We start from the raw sequence: 15,630 nt of genomic DNA on the forward strand, positions 1-15,630 counted from the left end.
GCCCGGGGTAGGCTGTCATTATAAATAATAATTTGTTCTTAACTGACTTGCCTAGTTAAATAAATAAGTAAAATATTTTGAGATTACCTTATAGGCTACTACTTAAGGCAGAGGTGTAAAGTAACTAATTACAAATATACTCTCGTTACTGTAAATGAGTACTTGTACTTTTTTGAGTTTTTTTTCAAAGTCATTAATTGTACTTCTACTATAGTGAACTTTCATTTAAGTACTCTTTCCAAAAACATTCACATGAAACGGAAGCATTGCATTGCAGGCAAATGCCAAATCTGGGGTGTAATCATTGCAGCGTGAGGCGGCTGGTAGTCTAGTGGTTAGTGCGTTGTGCCAGTAACTGAAAGGTTGCTGGATCGAATCCCCGAGCTGACAGGGTAAAAATCTGTCGTCCTCCCCTGACTCAATTACAAAAAAAAAATTACGTTTCGTCTGTTGCAAAACGTTAGGCAACAGCAACCGTTTACTCTAAACGGCAATCGTGAGTTTCTATTGGGTAGGTCCGTCCCGTTTAAACGGTTTCCGTGATGAATAGACCCCAGAAACCTAAACTACATTTCATCCCTCCCTCGCATCCAAATCCGGACCATGATGTCAGGAATAAAAATACACTTCCGGTGACGTGGCTCCTCTGGAAAAGTGGAAACCGTGGCAGGAATGTTGGCTGTAGCTAACAAGTAGTTATCTGCAGCATCAGCTGGAGAGTGGAACAGCAGCGCTAGCCTCACGGAGTTGGATGGCAGGGACACACTGGTGCAAGAACTTCAGGAATCACAACAGGGTAAAATATATTATCGTATTTTTAATGTCACATTACTTATGTAGTTTTTCTTCTAATATGACTGCGTGATTTTAGCATTCCAAACTAGCTGACTTCAACTTTCAAGGCTTGAATGCTAGGCTTGGTTAGTTAAGTTTGTTAGCGGAGTTTGTTTATAGACAGCCATTTGTGCGTCACGACCAGAACTTTCCAAGTAGCAGGGCGAATTAAATATAACTGATAGTCTGTTTTTTGGCAAAGTAAAAACAAAATTCACCTAACTAAATACATGCGATGCATATCTAACGTAGCAGATACAGCTGTTGTTACAGTGAGTACATTGTAACTAACGTTAGCTGGCCTACAAATTGTTACAATTCATCAAAATGTTACAATGTTTGGGCCTTTCCGGAACGTGTGCAACATTCGCTTGTGCTATGTCGTAACTTTTACTGCGCGAGCATCATACAACAAGATATCAGCATCCTATATCTATCGTTGAAGTAAACATGCATTTAACTTGTTCCTGCAAGCCATGTTTGCGAAGTCTTCACAACAGCTTCCAACTTTTTAGTGTTGTCTTTCTCCCTTAAATTTGTGATTTTCGTCGACGTTGAACAGCACTCTGATGGACACATTCAAAATGCGACGCTGGCGTGTAGACAGGGTATCGTAGGCATTATCACACACAACCATATAAAGTTAATATACTAATATTTTTCTGAATTAAACGTCAACCATAGATATTTGGTTTAGTTCAAGTCAAGATGCTGTGAAATAGGGCCCCGTAGACACGTTTTCTTAGATATTAGCAGACCTAAGCAGTTGCTCATGGAGCACTTTTTCCATCTGTTTTGGTGGAATGACTACCCTACCAAGGGATTTATTTTGTCCTGTCCATTTTTAATCTATCGTCACCCATTACTGGTCACACACTATCACAACCTTAGCCTAAAATGTCTATACAAACTGTTCGGCAGTGAATGTGCAAACCATTTGTTTGAGAACGCATCTATGTTGAGTTAAGACAACATGCATTCTTATCTACATTCTATAATGACCTCTCCATCTTGCAACATTGTCCTTGTTGGTTGCAGGTACTCTCTGGAACGAGGGACGGATGAAATCAGGAGGTGGTAGGCCCAGCTGGGCGTTGGCTGCACTGTTCACTGGTGTCGCCCTGCTGGTCGTCTCATCCAGAGGGGCGTCCAGTGGTAAGATGTCCCAGGCAGCCATGGCTCATGCCACAGCCACAGCCGCTGGATCAGGCCCAGGGCTTCCAGATGAGCTCCTAGGCTTCTGGGCCTTAGCTGACTTCTTTGCAAGTGAGCGTGCTGATGTCTGGCTCTGCTCTCTGGTTGGGTCTGTTGCTGTAGGACTCACTGGAATTTTCCCCCTTCTTGTTATTCCTATTGAGGCAGGAGAGGCCCTCAAGACAGCGGGTAAGTTGTGACCTAAACTGATATGTGAGCCTTGCTGTTAGCCAGACTAATGTAGGCCTTCTCTTTCTTCTGAAAATGAGCCACAATTGATAGGCCTCAATCACCACACACCTGTAATTAGACAGTCACTGTAGGCTACCTCAGGGTGACTTACCATTAGGCAGAAGAGGCAAATGCCTCACATTATCAAGGGGCTCTTGTGAGCTGGGCATAAATGTATCATAAAATATATTTTTAATTTGTTCTGCACCATTTTTTCTAAAGAGCCATTTAAATGTAGAGCAATAGCCCCTCTATTTTTCTCTGGTGAGGAAACTGCTGCTAATGAGATGAACCATGTGGTTTTGAACTCTGCCTGACCACACCCTTTTAAACACAGCCTTCAAGTAGAGTATATAGAGGCCACAGTCACTATTTAACCATGTGAGATACCGGTACAATTTATGTGCATATAGTGTTACAAACTGTTAAATTGGGGTCAAATGTCACTGATTCATTTGCACTTTTGGCTCACCCAAATCCTGCTGTGTTTGTTTTAGGACAAGTTTGTTTTAAATCAGTATTTTAATTTTTTTTGTTACTAGAGAAAGTAATTCTGAAGGTATCACTGACATAAGCCTAGATGGATAAATGTGTCAATGGAAATGGTGCTGAATTGGATGTGTCCTCATTGCCATGCTGTATTCTAAACTCTCAAAGAAGAGAAACCAGGCCTCTGTATTGCATTTCAACACATCTCAGAAAACACAATTAACACTGAAGGGCACTGGCTTTTGCCTGTCCTGGTCCTTTGTGCTTATTAGTATTGGTAAGGAGAGATAAGTCAAATCACTAATGTCATCTTGTAATATCATAGCAATGGCAATTGCATTCTCTGAAGCTGTAAGTTCAGAAGTTAGAATTTATTGGATCCATTTTTTTTCCTATCGAGAAATAGCCCTACTGGGTAATTTCATTTCTTTAATTCAGTCATAGTCATCATTAAGTCATACTTCATGCAAAGATGAAAATGTTTAAATAGAAAAACATGTAATGGCTCTTAATTTGAAAGCTAGAAGTAGAAAATCATTTATTCCGTAGGTTTATTTTAAATGAAGCCTGTAAATGTTTTAGCTCAAACAGCGAAGAACCAGCAATTTTGTATGTCATGGATGATACAGCCTACCTCAACTAAACTTTTCATAATTACCATCTCTTTCTCTCTTGTTACTCTCTGTGTGTTTCCAGCTGGCTGTCGGAAGCTAAAGCAGCTTCTGAGCTTTGCCATTGGTGGTCTCTTGGGTGACGTGTTCCTCCACCTGCTCCCGGAGGCGTGGGCACATTCCCATTCCTGCAGCCCAGGTGGGTCAACGTTCTCTCTTAGGCACCCTCCTGTTCTTTCTATCCCCCATCCCTATCCCTCCTGGAGACATCCCCATTTTAAAACGCCTGTGCTTATTTCTCCCCACCAGTATACCTCTTTTGACCCTTCACACAGACCAGTGGAATTCCTGTGTGTCCATAGGCTTGCTTATCACTTTTCTGACATGTCAGCAATGTTGTGAAGATAGGCTGTTTGTGAAAACAGTTGATTTCGACACTTTTCAAGCTGACAGAGCCAGACAGGGAATGACAGATAACATTCCCAAGGTACCACATTTATCTTTTGAATAAGTGAACTTTGGAAGTGCAGATATTCTCGTCAGTTTAAAAAAGAGTCAAATATAGAATTTTACATTAACTCTTCAAAGCCGTTTTAGTGCAAACATATAAACTAAACTAAAATATAAATGCAACACTTTCAAAGGTTTTACTGAGTTACAGTTCATTAAAAAAAAATCATAATAATCTATAGATTTCACATGACTAGGAATACAGATATGCAGTTATTGGTCACAGCTACCTTAAAAAAAAGTTACGGGAATGAGTCAGAAATCCAGTTAAATCCATGTAAACAGACATGCCTCTCTGTCATGTAGAGCAGTGTTTCCAAACTCCAGTACCCCAACAATATATATTTTTTTGTAACCCTGGAAAAGTACTATTCATGGCATTTCTATCTACAACTATTGGCAACTGGATGTGGCCCAGGATTAAGTTTCCCTAACCTGAGGTCCTCTGGTTGTCATGTAGAAATACACTTTAAAATGCTTTGCTGACTTGTGATGTCCTCAGTGGTGATGATGAGCAACCCTAAGCCATGCCTGCTTTCCACTGATCCATGTGGAAGGGGGTCACCATGCAATCCTAGAGAAAGTTTTCCAATTAGTTTGTCATCCCTGTTAAAATGGAGCCTCTCTCACACTGTATGTCTCTTCCATCCTCCCTGTGTTCAGACGAGAGCCAGCTCCACTACAGGACCCAGGGCCTGTGGGTTATCATGGGCATGCTGTCCTTCCTTCTCCTGGAGAATATGTTCCCAGATGAGAACAGCCAGGAGGACTCCATTGGTAACAGCCAGCATGTCCCTGTGAGTAGTTCAATGCTGTTGTATTATCCATGTTGTCTACATGAAATGAGGCGCAACAGAGTCAAGTCAACTCTTTAATAGACCAAAATGTATTTAAAGAAAGTGGCCATGTCTTTCCAAAGAAGGTGAATGTCACGCATGTAATTACACACCTCATCCCATATGCTGGAACCCTCATATATTTGTTTAGGTGTGTCCAGTGCAATGCTCTTTTTTTTTTTTTTTTTTTTTTAAATCTTTATTTTAACAGGGAAAACAGACTGAGACCTGGATCTCTTTTACGGCTGTGCCCTGTGTAAACATGTTGACATGTACAGTTTTAGACATACAGACAAGAACATTTCAAAACATACACAATTCAACAAAAACAATCACAGACAACATCATATTGATCCTCCATAAGCATTTTAAAATGGGCAAGGGACACCAGAGTGTCTAACTTAAGTTGGATCTGCAGTTTGTTCCATGAATAAGGTGCAAAGGAACTGAAGGCAGTCCTACCCAACTCTGTGGAGACCGCAGGAGTCTCTAATGTAATCCACATCTGTGATCTGGTTTTAAAATTAGTACATCTTGTGGAAATTAATGATGATATATATGGAGGTAGTTTTAAAAGAAGTGCTTTATAAATAAACAAGAGAGCATGTTGCTCTCGCCTCACAGATAGAGAGACCCAACCCACATGTTGATATAGGATACAGTGATGAGTTCTGTAACTATCACCCGTGATAAACCTGAGTGCACAATGGTAAATAGCATCCAGTGGTTTTAATGTGTTTGCCGATGCATGCATATAGATAATATCACCATAATCTAAAACGGACATAAAAGTAGCCTGCACAATTTTTTTCCTATTTACAGAGGACAGACAAGCCCTGTTTCTGTAAAGGAATCCTATCTTCAATTTGAGCTTTTTTCCCAATTCAGTAACATGTTTTTTAAAAGAAAGCCTATCATCTAACCATACCCCTAAGTATTTATATGCAGAGACCTTATTGATTTGAGTACCATCCAAGCTAGTGATTACAAATGTGTTTCTAACTGAGAGTTTAGACCTAGAAAAAAACATGACATTTGTTTTCTTAGCGTTTAAAACAAGTTTAAGCTGTAAAAGAGACCCCTGTAGTATCCTAAAATCAGACTCCAACTGCATTAAAGCTTGGTCCGCTGTTGGAGCAATAGAGTACATCACTGTGTCATCTGCATATAAATGGAATTTACAATATCTGACATCATCACCAATGTTGTTTATATAAAGTGAGAACAATAGTGGGCCAATTATTGAACCCTGAGGGACCCCTTTAAGTAACTGTAAGGGGTCAGACTTGACCCCATCGACCACTGGTACCATAGTGGCACTACTCTTCCACGCAGTGGGGTGGCTAGTGGATCAGTTGGCTCTGTCTAGGGCTTTCTGTTTGGTCTGAGCTGGTCTTCAGTGGATAACTCTGATCTAAAATTAAACAAGGCACATTAGATCATCTTGTTTGATAATGTTGTTGCTGAAGAAACCACAATCAGTTTTTATTCTACTCTTCAGTGATGAATCATTAGCATTTTAACTTCAACATTCTGAATTTAAGCCATCTTAAGGTAATGAATAAACAGTGCTGTAATGACACATTCTGGCTGAATGGGAATCTCCCAGAATGCTCTTGTTTATAACTTTTTATAAGTGGAGTTTGAGTCCAAATGGAAAATAAGTCTTGAGTCAAACAAATGTCATAAGCTAGGTTTCCATCCAATTTGTGAGATGTTCATGTGAATATCATAAAATATGCATTTAAAATAGTTTCTTTTTCACATTTTCCCACCAGAGGTTTGCTTCTATCAAACGGGTGTGTTGTGGATAAAAGGCTGTGATGCAGTGTACATAGAAACCACTTTGGTGCTAAAGTTTGTCATGTACCGACAAAGAAAAAACACCCTTTTAACTAGGAATGGAATGTCAGTTAAGAACAAATTCTTATTTACAGTGACGGCCAAACCCGTACGACGCAGTGCCAATTGTGCGCCGCCCTATGGGACTCCCAATCAATTGGCAGCTAAACACAGATAATCTCACTAGCATACAAAATAAGTTCCTCAATATTTATTGGAAAGGAGCATTAAGCTCATGACTGCACCACCCTGTGAAGTTCATCATAACTTCTTTCATCTGAAGCCTAATAAACTGGGCAAGCTTTTTCTAGTTGTAGTAGGGGAACCATACAACATATCATTGCATGACTTCAAATTTACCTCGACATGATGGTAATTCTATCAACAATTGTGCAAGAAATTGTTTTCAACGCAATTTGTTGCATAATTCATTTTACCGACAAAAAGATCCCACCTTGTCGTACAAGCAATAATGAAATTGTACCGACACTTCCTGTTTCCATCCCAGCTGTCGTGATTTCTTTTTTTTGTATACGGTATAACTTTAATCTGGATGGAAACATGGTTACTGATGCAGGGACCCATTGTGCCATAGCCCTGAGTGTCTATCTGCTAGACACGCTTGGGATCAAAGCTGTATTCTCTCTCTCCCCTCCATTTCTCTAATACCAGTGAGACCCTTTTTCATATGGGATTTGGTGTGGGTATTAGTGCAGAGTATTAGCTTCAGGATTCTTTTGATGTTTTGGCATATAGGGGTATGGAGTGGTTTTGGGTGGTGCATTTTCCCTGTCTGACAGTGTGGATTTAGATGAGTTGAGATGTTCTCTGCTCTGTAGATATGGGAGAGCTTCTTGTGGAGTATGTAAAACAGAGGTACACAACTGCAGTCTTTTGAAGGCCTTAATGTCTGTAGGCTTCCTTTTTTATCAATTTTATTTCACTGATATAGTCAACTCTAAGTTGCTGATGAAAACCAGCACTTTTAATCATACTGCATTTGTGATCCCATGTGCTAAAATGTTCTGTTATACAAGAGATAATTCTTAATTTAATTTCAGGTATTTCTGTTTCTTATGCTTGTGCCCCATACATCTCGCAAAAGGTGTGTGTGTACCGCTTTCCTTTTCCTTCTCTTTTGCTCAGGAGGAGGAGGATTGGCATCCATGTCTGGGCTCATTCATTGTAGCTATTTATAGAGATGGGGAGGAAGCAGCTGCTACATCTACTTCAGAGAGTCCAGAGGAGTGTTCAGGGGTGGATAGTGAGACTCAGGGTAGATCAGTGCTCATTCCACAAATGGAGTCTTATTAAGCATGTTTTGATGTTTTTATCAAGATGCCGCTACTATTCAATTCAGAGACATGGGTCATGAATCACGATCTCACCTGGTGTCACTCTCCCTCTCCGATTAATTAACCAGCCCACTCACACATTAGGGGACAGATTGATATTTGAGACGATATGTACAGTTTGACTTCTTGCTTGTGGTGTGGTTACAAAAATAGAGAACATTTCCCAGCCACATTTAGAATACAGCAGGCTATTTCCCTCATTTAATTTGCCTATTAAATGCCTCCGTACTGTAAATGGCTCTAAACGAGGAAGGAACAGGGAAGTCAGCCCTGCTCTGGAAAGAAGAATGGCCTGAGGTAGAATGAGTTAGTTTTTTGTTCAAAGCACGCAAATTCAGTGGAAGATGTGACGACTGTGACAGGAATTTTAGGATGTAATGTGCAGTCAGTGGTTGGAGGAGAGAAGCTATGGGTGACATAAAAGAAACACAGTACTGTAGGTTGATTCAATGGAATGTATATGTGTAGTGTACTATGTAAACCTTTGTATGCTATGGAATTTCCTGCTGATTGGGCTAATACCTGTTTTGTTTTTTTGTCACCCCTTCTCCTCAGACCTCCCATAGCTCAGACTCCAGTAGTGAGGCGTTGTCCCACATCAATGGGCACCATTCTGATACGTGGAGCTCGTCCTCCAAGACAAAAAGCAGCTTGCAGCAAGTGCCAAAGAAAATAAAGGTATGTTGGATCAAATGGGTGAAGTTTGTCTGATGGAATATTGTTCATTTTAACCAGCCATATGTAAATGACAAAAGGAAGAAGAATCTAGAAGTCTCCATTGCTTAAGAGCCACCAAAATGAAATCATCTGTACTAAGTAACCTCTTTAGCTTTATGTATATGACTTCAGTGTGAGTCAGCTGTGGGATCCTTTGAATGTTAACCTGTACAGACTTGGTTCTGTGTCTCTATCTGGCAGACGAGTGGGTACCTGAACCTGCTGGCCAACTGCATTGACAACTTCACCCATGGCCTGGCTGTGGCAGGGAGCTTCCTGGTCAGCAGGAAGGTGAGTTAGTCTGCAGAACAGTCTGTCCAGATGCTCTATATTAAATAGTCACCATGTGTGGGTTTTTAATACATGTGAATGAAACCTAATAGCAGTTACTAATTTCAATGCAAACATTTCAACAAAATGCAACTTGGTCATAAACAATGCATACAATACTTCAACATAGAGCCGACTTACTACAGACTAAATACAGTATGTTATGGAAGGTGGTTGTTTTGGCATTTGAGAGGCTTGTGCCCATGATTGGCATAGGACCTAAACCCCTTGGCAGACTTGTAGATAGCTGTATCAGCTCTCACTTAGCCATACCATTCACTTTTCTCAGCTCAGTCCACTATGGGCATGATACTGCACCCCTGCTTAAGAGACTAGTTTCAACAACACAATTCTATGCTTTTAATACTAAGTACGGTATTGTCATTATTACAGAACAGAACATTGAGTCAGGACTGTACATTGAATTCTACCTTGCTATTTTCTGATATAGAATAATGATTACATTACCCACGGTTGTGGGGGAGAAGGTCCAGCTGGAGAGGCATAAGGCTAACAGCATGAGCCAAAGGGAGAGTTTGCCAGGGAGGAAGTAAACTAGCTAGATGTCTCTACATCGCTCACACACATGGGCATCCCACTTATTTTGGCTTCCATCTGCACTCATATTTCTATATGCAGGCATGATGGTGTTTATCGAAGTATAAGCCCAGTTGGATGCATGAAAAAACATTGTCATGTATACACACTGTAATGTAGTACAGGAGAGGAGTTATCAGAGTTTGAGTAGTATAGAATCGGAAACACGTCTTGTACAGTATACATTTTGCAGAGCCTGATCAGAGACATGTTATGTGTATTTCCTGACAGGTTGGGTGTCTCACCACCTTTGCCATCCTGCTCCATGAAATCCCCCATGAGGTAAGTTCAAACTCGCTATTTTTGTGACCTATTTATTTTAAATATTTTTTTTGTAACATACTTCATACCATTGAAAGCTAATTATGACAGTTTTGAGTCATGAATTGATTCAGTTCTAGTTGATATCCCCATCTTTTTTTGCTTACATAAATGTGCTCTGTGACGCATTGCTTATATGTGAATCTGTGACACATTGCTGACATGTTTGCTCATCTCTAGGTGGGTGACTTTGCCATCCTGCTGCGTGCAGGGTTTGACCGCTGGAGTGCCGCCCGCATGCAGCTATCCACAGCCCTGGGAGGGGTGCTGGGGGCTTGTTTCGCCCTGTGTGCCCAGTCTCCCAGAGGGACAGGTGAGCCGCCTAGCATTCTCCATGTACAAAACAGCAGCAGAGCACTCAAACTACAGCTCCACACCAGGTGCTTGACTTGGACTGAAATAAGGAACAGTACTTATTTTGGATGCCGGTACTGTTTATAACTAGGTGCAAGAGATCCACAATACTTTTGATTTAATATTCTATAGGAGGTGCAGGAGCTAAAGCAGTAGACCATTAAGTGCTGGTACTCCGCTCCGGTGAGCTCCTGCCCATGTCGAGAACTGTCCACACCATTGGTATAGGCTATCAAGGAACCATATAGACTTCAGTGCTTTGGCCTCCAAGCAGCATGAAAAGCTTTTTTAAATTAAGTCAAACCAAATGTCTCATTCATTCCACTTTATCCTGTGTAGAAAATGCAACAGCGTGGATCTTACCATTCTCCTCGGGAGGCTTCCTGTACATAGCCCTGGTCAATGTGGTGCCTGACCTTCTGGAGGAGACTAGCCTCAGGTATGTACACTGGTCAGTCTGGACAGCCACTGACCACCATGCAAATACCCACTAAGAGACTAAATATGCAGAGGGGAAAAAAGTGTTACACTAATATGAAAATGAATGGGCAGACACTGAAGCAAAAAAAAAAACATCTGTTTTTCCAGACACTCCCTGTTGCAGATCCTGCTCCTGTGCTGTGGCATTGCCGTCATGGCCGTCTTGTCTGCCGTAGTGGATTGAGCTCAAAAGACAAGCTTGCTTTACCAAAATATAATTGAGAACATCACCGCAACATTCACTGGACTGGGAAGCAATGCCCCTTTCTATAAAGTTAAGTACTCAGATTGCACTCAATCGCCCTTTTTTTATATGGAACTGTTTTTAATACTCCACCTAGTGCCAAAACATCCTATCATCAGCATGGCCATCAACATGGAAGCGATCCGGCAATCAGAACGGCACCTTGAATCATACCTGCTTTTTCTATCAGGACTCTAGACCAACTGTGTCCACCTTGTCTGCTGATCTCTGACTACTGTCTGTGTGGACACTAATGTGCCAAACCCAGAGACAGACATTTTGAAATGGCAAGAGAGCTAAAGAAAGCTTATTGAAGCTTTCATGGAAGTAACTGGACTATCTGAGAGAATCAGACCATAATGGGGAGACACATACACATACTCGAACAGGTCTTATCACACACATATGAGCAGCTCATGCATACTGTATAAACTTAATCTCACATACTAAAATGCATACACATTTCCTGAAATCCTCAAATTGTATGCTCATGTGTTGCTTTTTATTTGTTTTCCTCTTTCAGGCTATTTTATATTTATTGTATCTTATTGGTTTCTGTATCTGCTTGTACTGCCTAGTATTTATTGAAGTATTTCAGAAAGTAACATGGTGCAATGTTTTTGTCAAATTCTGTTACGATTTCCATCACACACACCATTTGCTTTTTGTGTAGGGTTAATCTGTTGCATTGATGTATATTCAAGCAAAAAGATGGTGTATTTTTCAATTGTATACAATGCTAATTTTGATGATAAGAGAGACACTCAGACAGATATATTTGGAACTTCTTAATTATAATGAGAGCTTAATTGTTAAGGAAAATATGATTTAGAAATGTAATAAAATATTGTGCAAGATATTTTTGTGTGGTCTTGATTTTACTATATACAGTCCTTTCAGAAGTTATTCACACCCCTTGATTTTTTTTCACACTTGTTACAAAGTGGGATTGAAATTATTGGAGAAAATAATAATCAGCGATCTACAATACTCATGTCAAAGTAAAAAAGTATTATAAGAAAATTAAATCACTGTCTTGATTATATAAGTATTCAATACCTTGAGTCTGTTACACACCTTTGGCAGGGATTTACAGCTGTCTCTGGATAAGTCTAAGAGCTTTGCACACCTGGATTGTACTATATTTGCCCATTTATTTTTTCCAATCTCGGTCATGTTGATCATCGCTTGACAGCCATTTAAGTACTGCCATAGATTTTCAATTAGATTTAAGTCAACTGTAACTAGGCCACTCGGGACATTCAATGACGTCTTGGTAAGCAACTTGTGTAAACTCAGCAAAAAAAGAAACATCCTCTCACTGTCAACTGCGTTTATTTTCAGCAAACAACATGTAAGTATTTGTATGACCATAAGATTCAACAGCTGAGACATAAACAGAACAAGTTACACAGACATGATGAACAGAAATCGAATAATGTGCACCTGAAAAAGGGGGGAATCAAAAGTAAGTCAGTATCTGGTGTGGCCACCAGCTGCATTAAGTACTGCAGTGCATCTCCTCATGGACTGCACCAGATTTGCCAGTTCTTGCTGTGAGATGTTACCCCACTCTTCCACTAAGGCACCTGCAAGTTCACGGACATTTCTGGGGGGAATGGCCCTAGCCCTCACCCTCCGATCCAACAGGTCCCAGACATGCTAAATGGTATTGAGATCCGGGCTATTCGCTGGCCATGGCAGAACACTGACATTCCTGTCTTGCAGGAAATCATGCACAGAACGAGCAGTATGGCTGGGGGCATTGTCATGCTGAAGGGTCATGTCAGGATGAGCCTGCAGGAAGGGTACCACATGAGGGATGAGGATGTCTTCCCTGTAACGCACAGCGTTGATTGCCTTCAATAACATCATTCTCAGTCCGATGATGCTGTGGCACACCGCCCCAGACCATGACAGACCTCCACCTCCAAATCGATCCCGCTCCAGAGTACAGGCCTCGGTGTAATGCTCATTCCTTTGATGATAAACGCAAATCCGATCATCACCCCTGGTGAGACAAAACCGCGACACGCCAGTGAAGAACACTTTTTGCCAGTCCTGTCTGACAACAGGCCCGACAAGCCCTCAGTCCAGCCTCTCTCGGCCTATTGCGGACAGTCTGGGCACTGATGGAGGGGTTGTGTATTCCTGGTGTAACTCGGGCAGCTGTTGTTGCCATCCTGTACCTGTCCCGCAGGTGTGATGTTCAGATGTACCGGTCCTGTGCAGGTGTTACATGTCTTCTGCCACTGCGAGGATGATCAGCTGTCCATCTTGTCTCCATGTAGTGCTGTCTTAGGCGTCTCACAGTACGGACATTGCAATTTATTGCCCTGGCCACATCTGCCGTCCTCATTCCTCCTTGCAGCATGCCTAAGGCACATTCACGCAGATGAGCAGGGACCCTGGGCATCTTTCTTTTGGTGTTTTTCAGAGTCAGTAGAAAGGCCTTCTTAGTGTCCTAAGTTTTCATAACTGTGACCTTATTTGCCTGCCGTCTGTAAGCTGTTAGTGTCTTAGCGACCGTTCCACAGGTGCATGTTCATTAGTTGTTTATGGTTCATTGAACATGCATGGAAAACAGTGTTTAACCCCTTTACAGTGAAGTTATTTGGGTTTTTACGAATTATCTTTGAAAGACAGGGTCCTGAAAAAGGGACGTTTCTTTTTTTGCTGAGTTTATATTTGGCCATGTTTAAGGTAGTTGTCCTGCTGAAAGGTGAATTTGTCTCCCAGTGTTTGTAGGAAAGCTGACGGAACCAAGTTTTCCTCTAGGATTTTGCCTGTGCTTAGCTCTATTCCGTTTCTTCTTACACTAAAAACTCCCTATTCCTTGATGTTGACAAGCATACAACATGATGCAATCACCAACATGCTTGAGAATATGAAGTGGTACACTGTGTTGTGTTGGATTTGCCCCAAGCATAATGCTTTGTAATCAGGACAAAAAGTTAATTTCCTTGCCACGTTATTTTTCAGTATTACTTTAGTGCCTTGTCGCACACAGGATGCATGTTTTGGAATATTTTTATTCTGTATAGGCTTCCTTTTCACTGTCATTTATGTCCGTATTGTGGAGTAACTAAAGTACAATGTTGTTGATCCATCCTCCATTATCTCCTGTCAGTCATTAAACTTTTTTAAAATCACCATTAGCCCCATGGTGAAATCCCTGAATGGTTTCCTTCCTCTCCGGCAACTGAGTTGAGAACGGTGCCTGTATATTTGTAGTGAATGGATGTAATGATACACCATTATAAGTGTTAATAGCTGCATCATGCTCAAAGGGATATGTAATGTCTGCACCCCCCCCCCCCCCATCCTGTTATTGCACAGAGTCCATGCAGTTTATTTGACTTGTTAAGCACATGTTTACTCCTGAACTTATTTAGGCTTGCCATAAAAGGGTTGAATACTTATTGACCCAAGACATTTCATCTTTTCATTTGTAAAGATGTTTTTTTATTTTTTATTCCACTTTCACATTATGGGGTGTTGTGTGTACATCAGTGACACAAAACTCAATTTAATAAGTGTTTAATTCAGTCTGTAACACAACAAAATGTGGAAAAAGTCAAAGGGTGTGAATACTTTCTAATGGCACTGTATTCACCCTTGGTATTTGCATGCTCACAAGTTACTGTAAGTGAAAGCTTTGGTGATATGGAGATTATGCATCAATATGTTATGTAATCAAAACAAAATTCCACACTAAACATAAACATTTTCTGTAAGCACATGTTCTGCAGCAAAGTGTCCGGGCTTAAAATGTAATGGGAGCCAGAGGAGGGGGGTATTGATTGTTTGTTCACATATGATAAGAGCCCGTTGCCATAACGACTGCCCTGCAGATTACCTTTAGTCCTGTGAGAAGCCTACTGTCTGTGGGAGCCTTCCTGTGAGTTAAGACACTGAAGCTCCGTTCATACCTGGTTCTAACATGCACCATTTGTCCTGATTTTGTCCACATTCTGATTGTGCCCACATCTTCAGACAGGTGTAGACGATTACAAGATGCACTGTGATCTGGTTGTGATCAGATCTTCCTGACCACCTCTGGAGGTAGTCAGGCAAACATTGGGAGAATCTCAATTGAATACTCCTCACATGCTTTCGCCTTGCCTTCTTAAAACCCATTGGATGAGAAAGCCATAGGTCCCTCTCCTCTGACATCCTCCAATGGGTTTTGAGGAGGCGAGTAGAGAGGATGCAATTGAGATTCTCCATAGTGTCTGGATATCTTACAAGTGTAGATGGATCTGGACAGTGAAACCATTTTTAAATCATTAGTATCAGACCTTCTAAAATCATTGACATGTGGCACCATTGATTTATGGCATGTACAGTGGGGCAAAAAAGTATTTAGTCAGCCACCAATTGTGCAAGTTCTCCCACTTAAAAAGATGAGAGGCCTGTAATTTTCATCATAGGTACACTTTAACTATGACAGACAAAATGAGAAAAAAAAATCCAGAAAATCACATTGTAGGATTTTTTATTAATTAATTTGCAAATTATGGTGGAAAATAAGTATTTGGTCACCTACAAACAATCAAGATTTCTGGCTCTCACAGACCTGTAACTTCTTCTTTAAGAGGCTCCTCTGTCCTCCACTCGTTACCTGTATTAATGGCACCTGTTTGAACTTGTTATCAGTATAAAAGACACCTGTCCACAACCTC

The 15,630-nt window shown here is 40.9% G+C and overlaps 1 protein-coding gene across 2 annotated transcripts; it reads left to right on the forward strand.

Moving 5' to 3' along the window:
- The first annotated feature begins 492 nt into the window (after positions 1 to 492).
- Positions 493 to 11,804, forward strand: LOC139575913 (zinc transporter ZIP13-like). 2 transcript variants are annotated; one of them, XM_071401351.1, is made up of 10 exons: positions 493 to 796; positions 1,873 to 2,217; positions 3,445 to 3,558; positions 4,533 to 4,666; positions 8,458 to 8,580; positions 8,821 to 8,910; positions 9,778 to 9,828; positions 10,048 to 10,180; positions 10,561 to 10,660; positions 10,810 to 11,804. In XM_071401351.1, the coding sequence occupies exons 2-10, from the start codon at positions 1,896 to 1,898 to the stop codon at positions 10,883 to 10,885; spliced, it is 1,143 nt and encodes a 380-aa protein (XP_071257452.1). In that variant the 5' UTR covers positions 493 to 796; positions 1,873 to 1,895; the 3' UTR covers positions 10,886 to 11,804. The 2 variants fall into 2 exon arrangements, with proteins under 2 accessions (XP_071257452.1, XP_071257453.1); XM_071401352.1 differs by lacking the exon at positions 493 to 796 and adding an exon at positions 1,315 to 1,442.
- The last annotated feature ends 3,826 nt before the right edge of the window (positions 11,805 to 15,630 follow it).

Source organism: Salvelinus alpinus, chromosome 5 (genome assembly GCF_045679555.1).
Source record: "Salvelinus alpinus chromosome 5, SLU_Salpinus.1, whole genome shotgun sequence".
NCBI classification, from domain to species: domain Eukaryota; kingdom Metazoa; phylum Chordata; class Actinopteri; order Salmoniformes; family Salmonidae; genus Salvelinus; species Salvelinus alpinus.

Excerpts from the sequence above, each read along its gene's own strand:
- LOC139575913 (XM_071401351.1), top strand. The coding sequence starts at position 1,896 with ATGAAATCAGGAGGTGGTAGGCCCAGCTGGGCGTTGGCTGCACTGTTC. Across the intron at positions 3,559-4,532 it reads TTCCCATTCCTGCAGCCCAG|ACGAGAGCCAGCTCCACTAC; the intron begins GTGGGTCAACGT and ends CCCTGTGTTCAG. Across the intron at positions 10,661-10,809 it reads CTGGAGGAGACTAGCCTCAG|ACACTCCCTGTTGCAGATCC; the intron begins GTATGTACACTG and ends CTGTTTTTCCAG.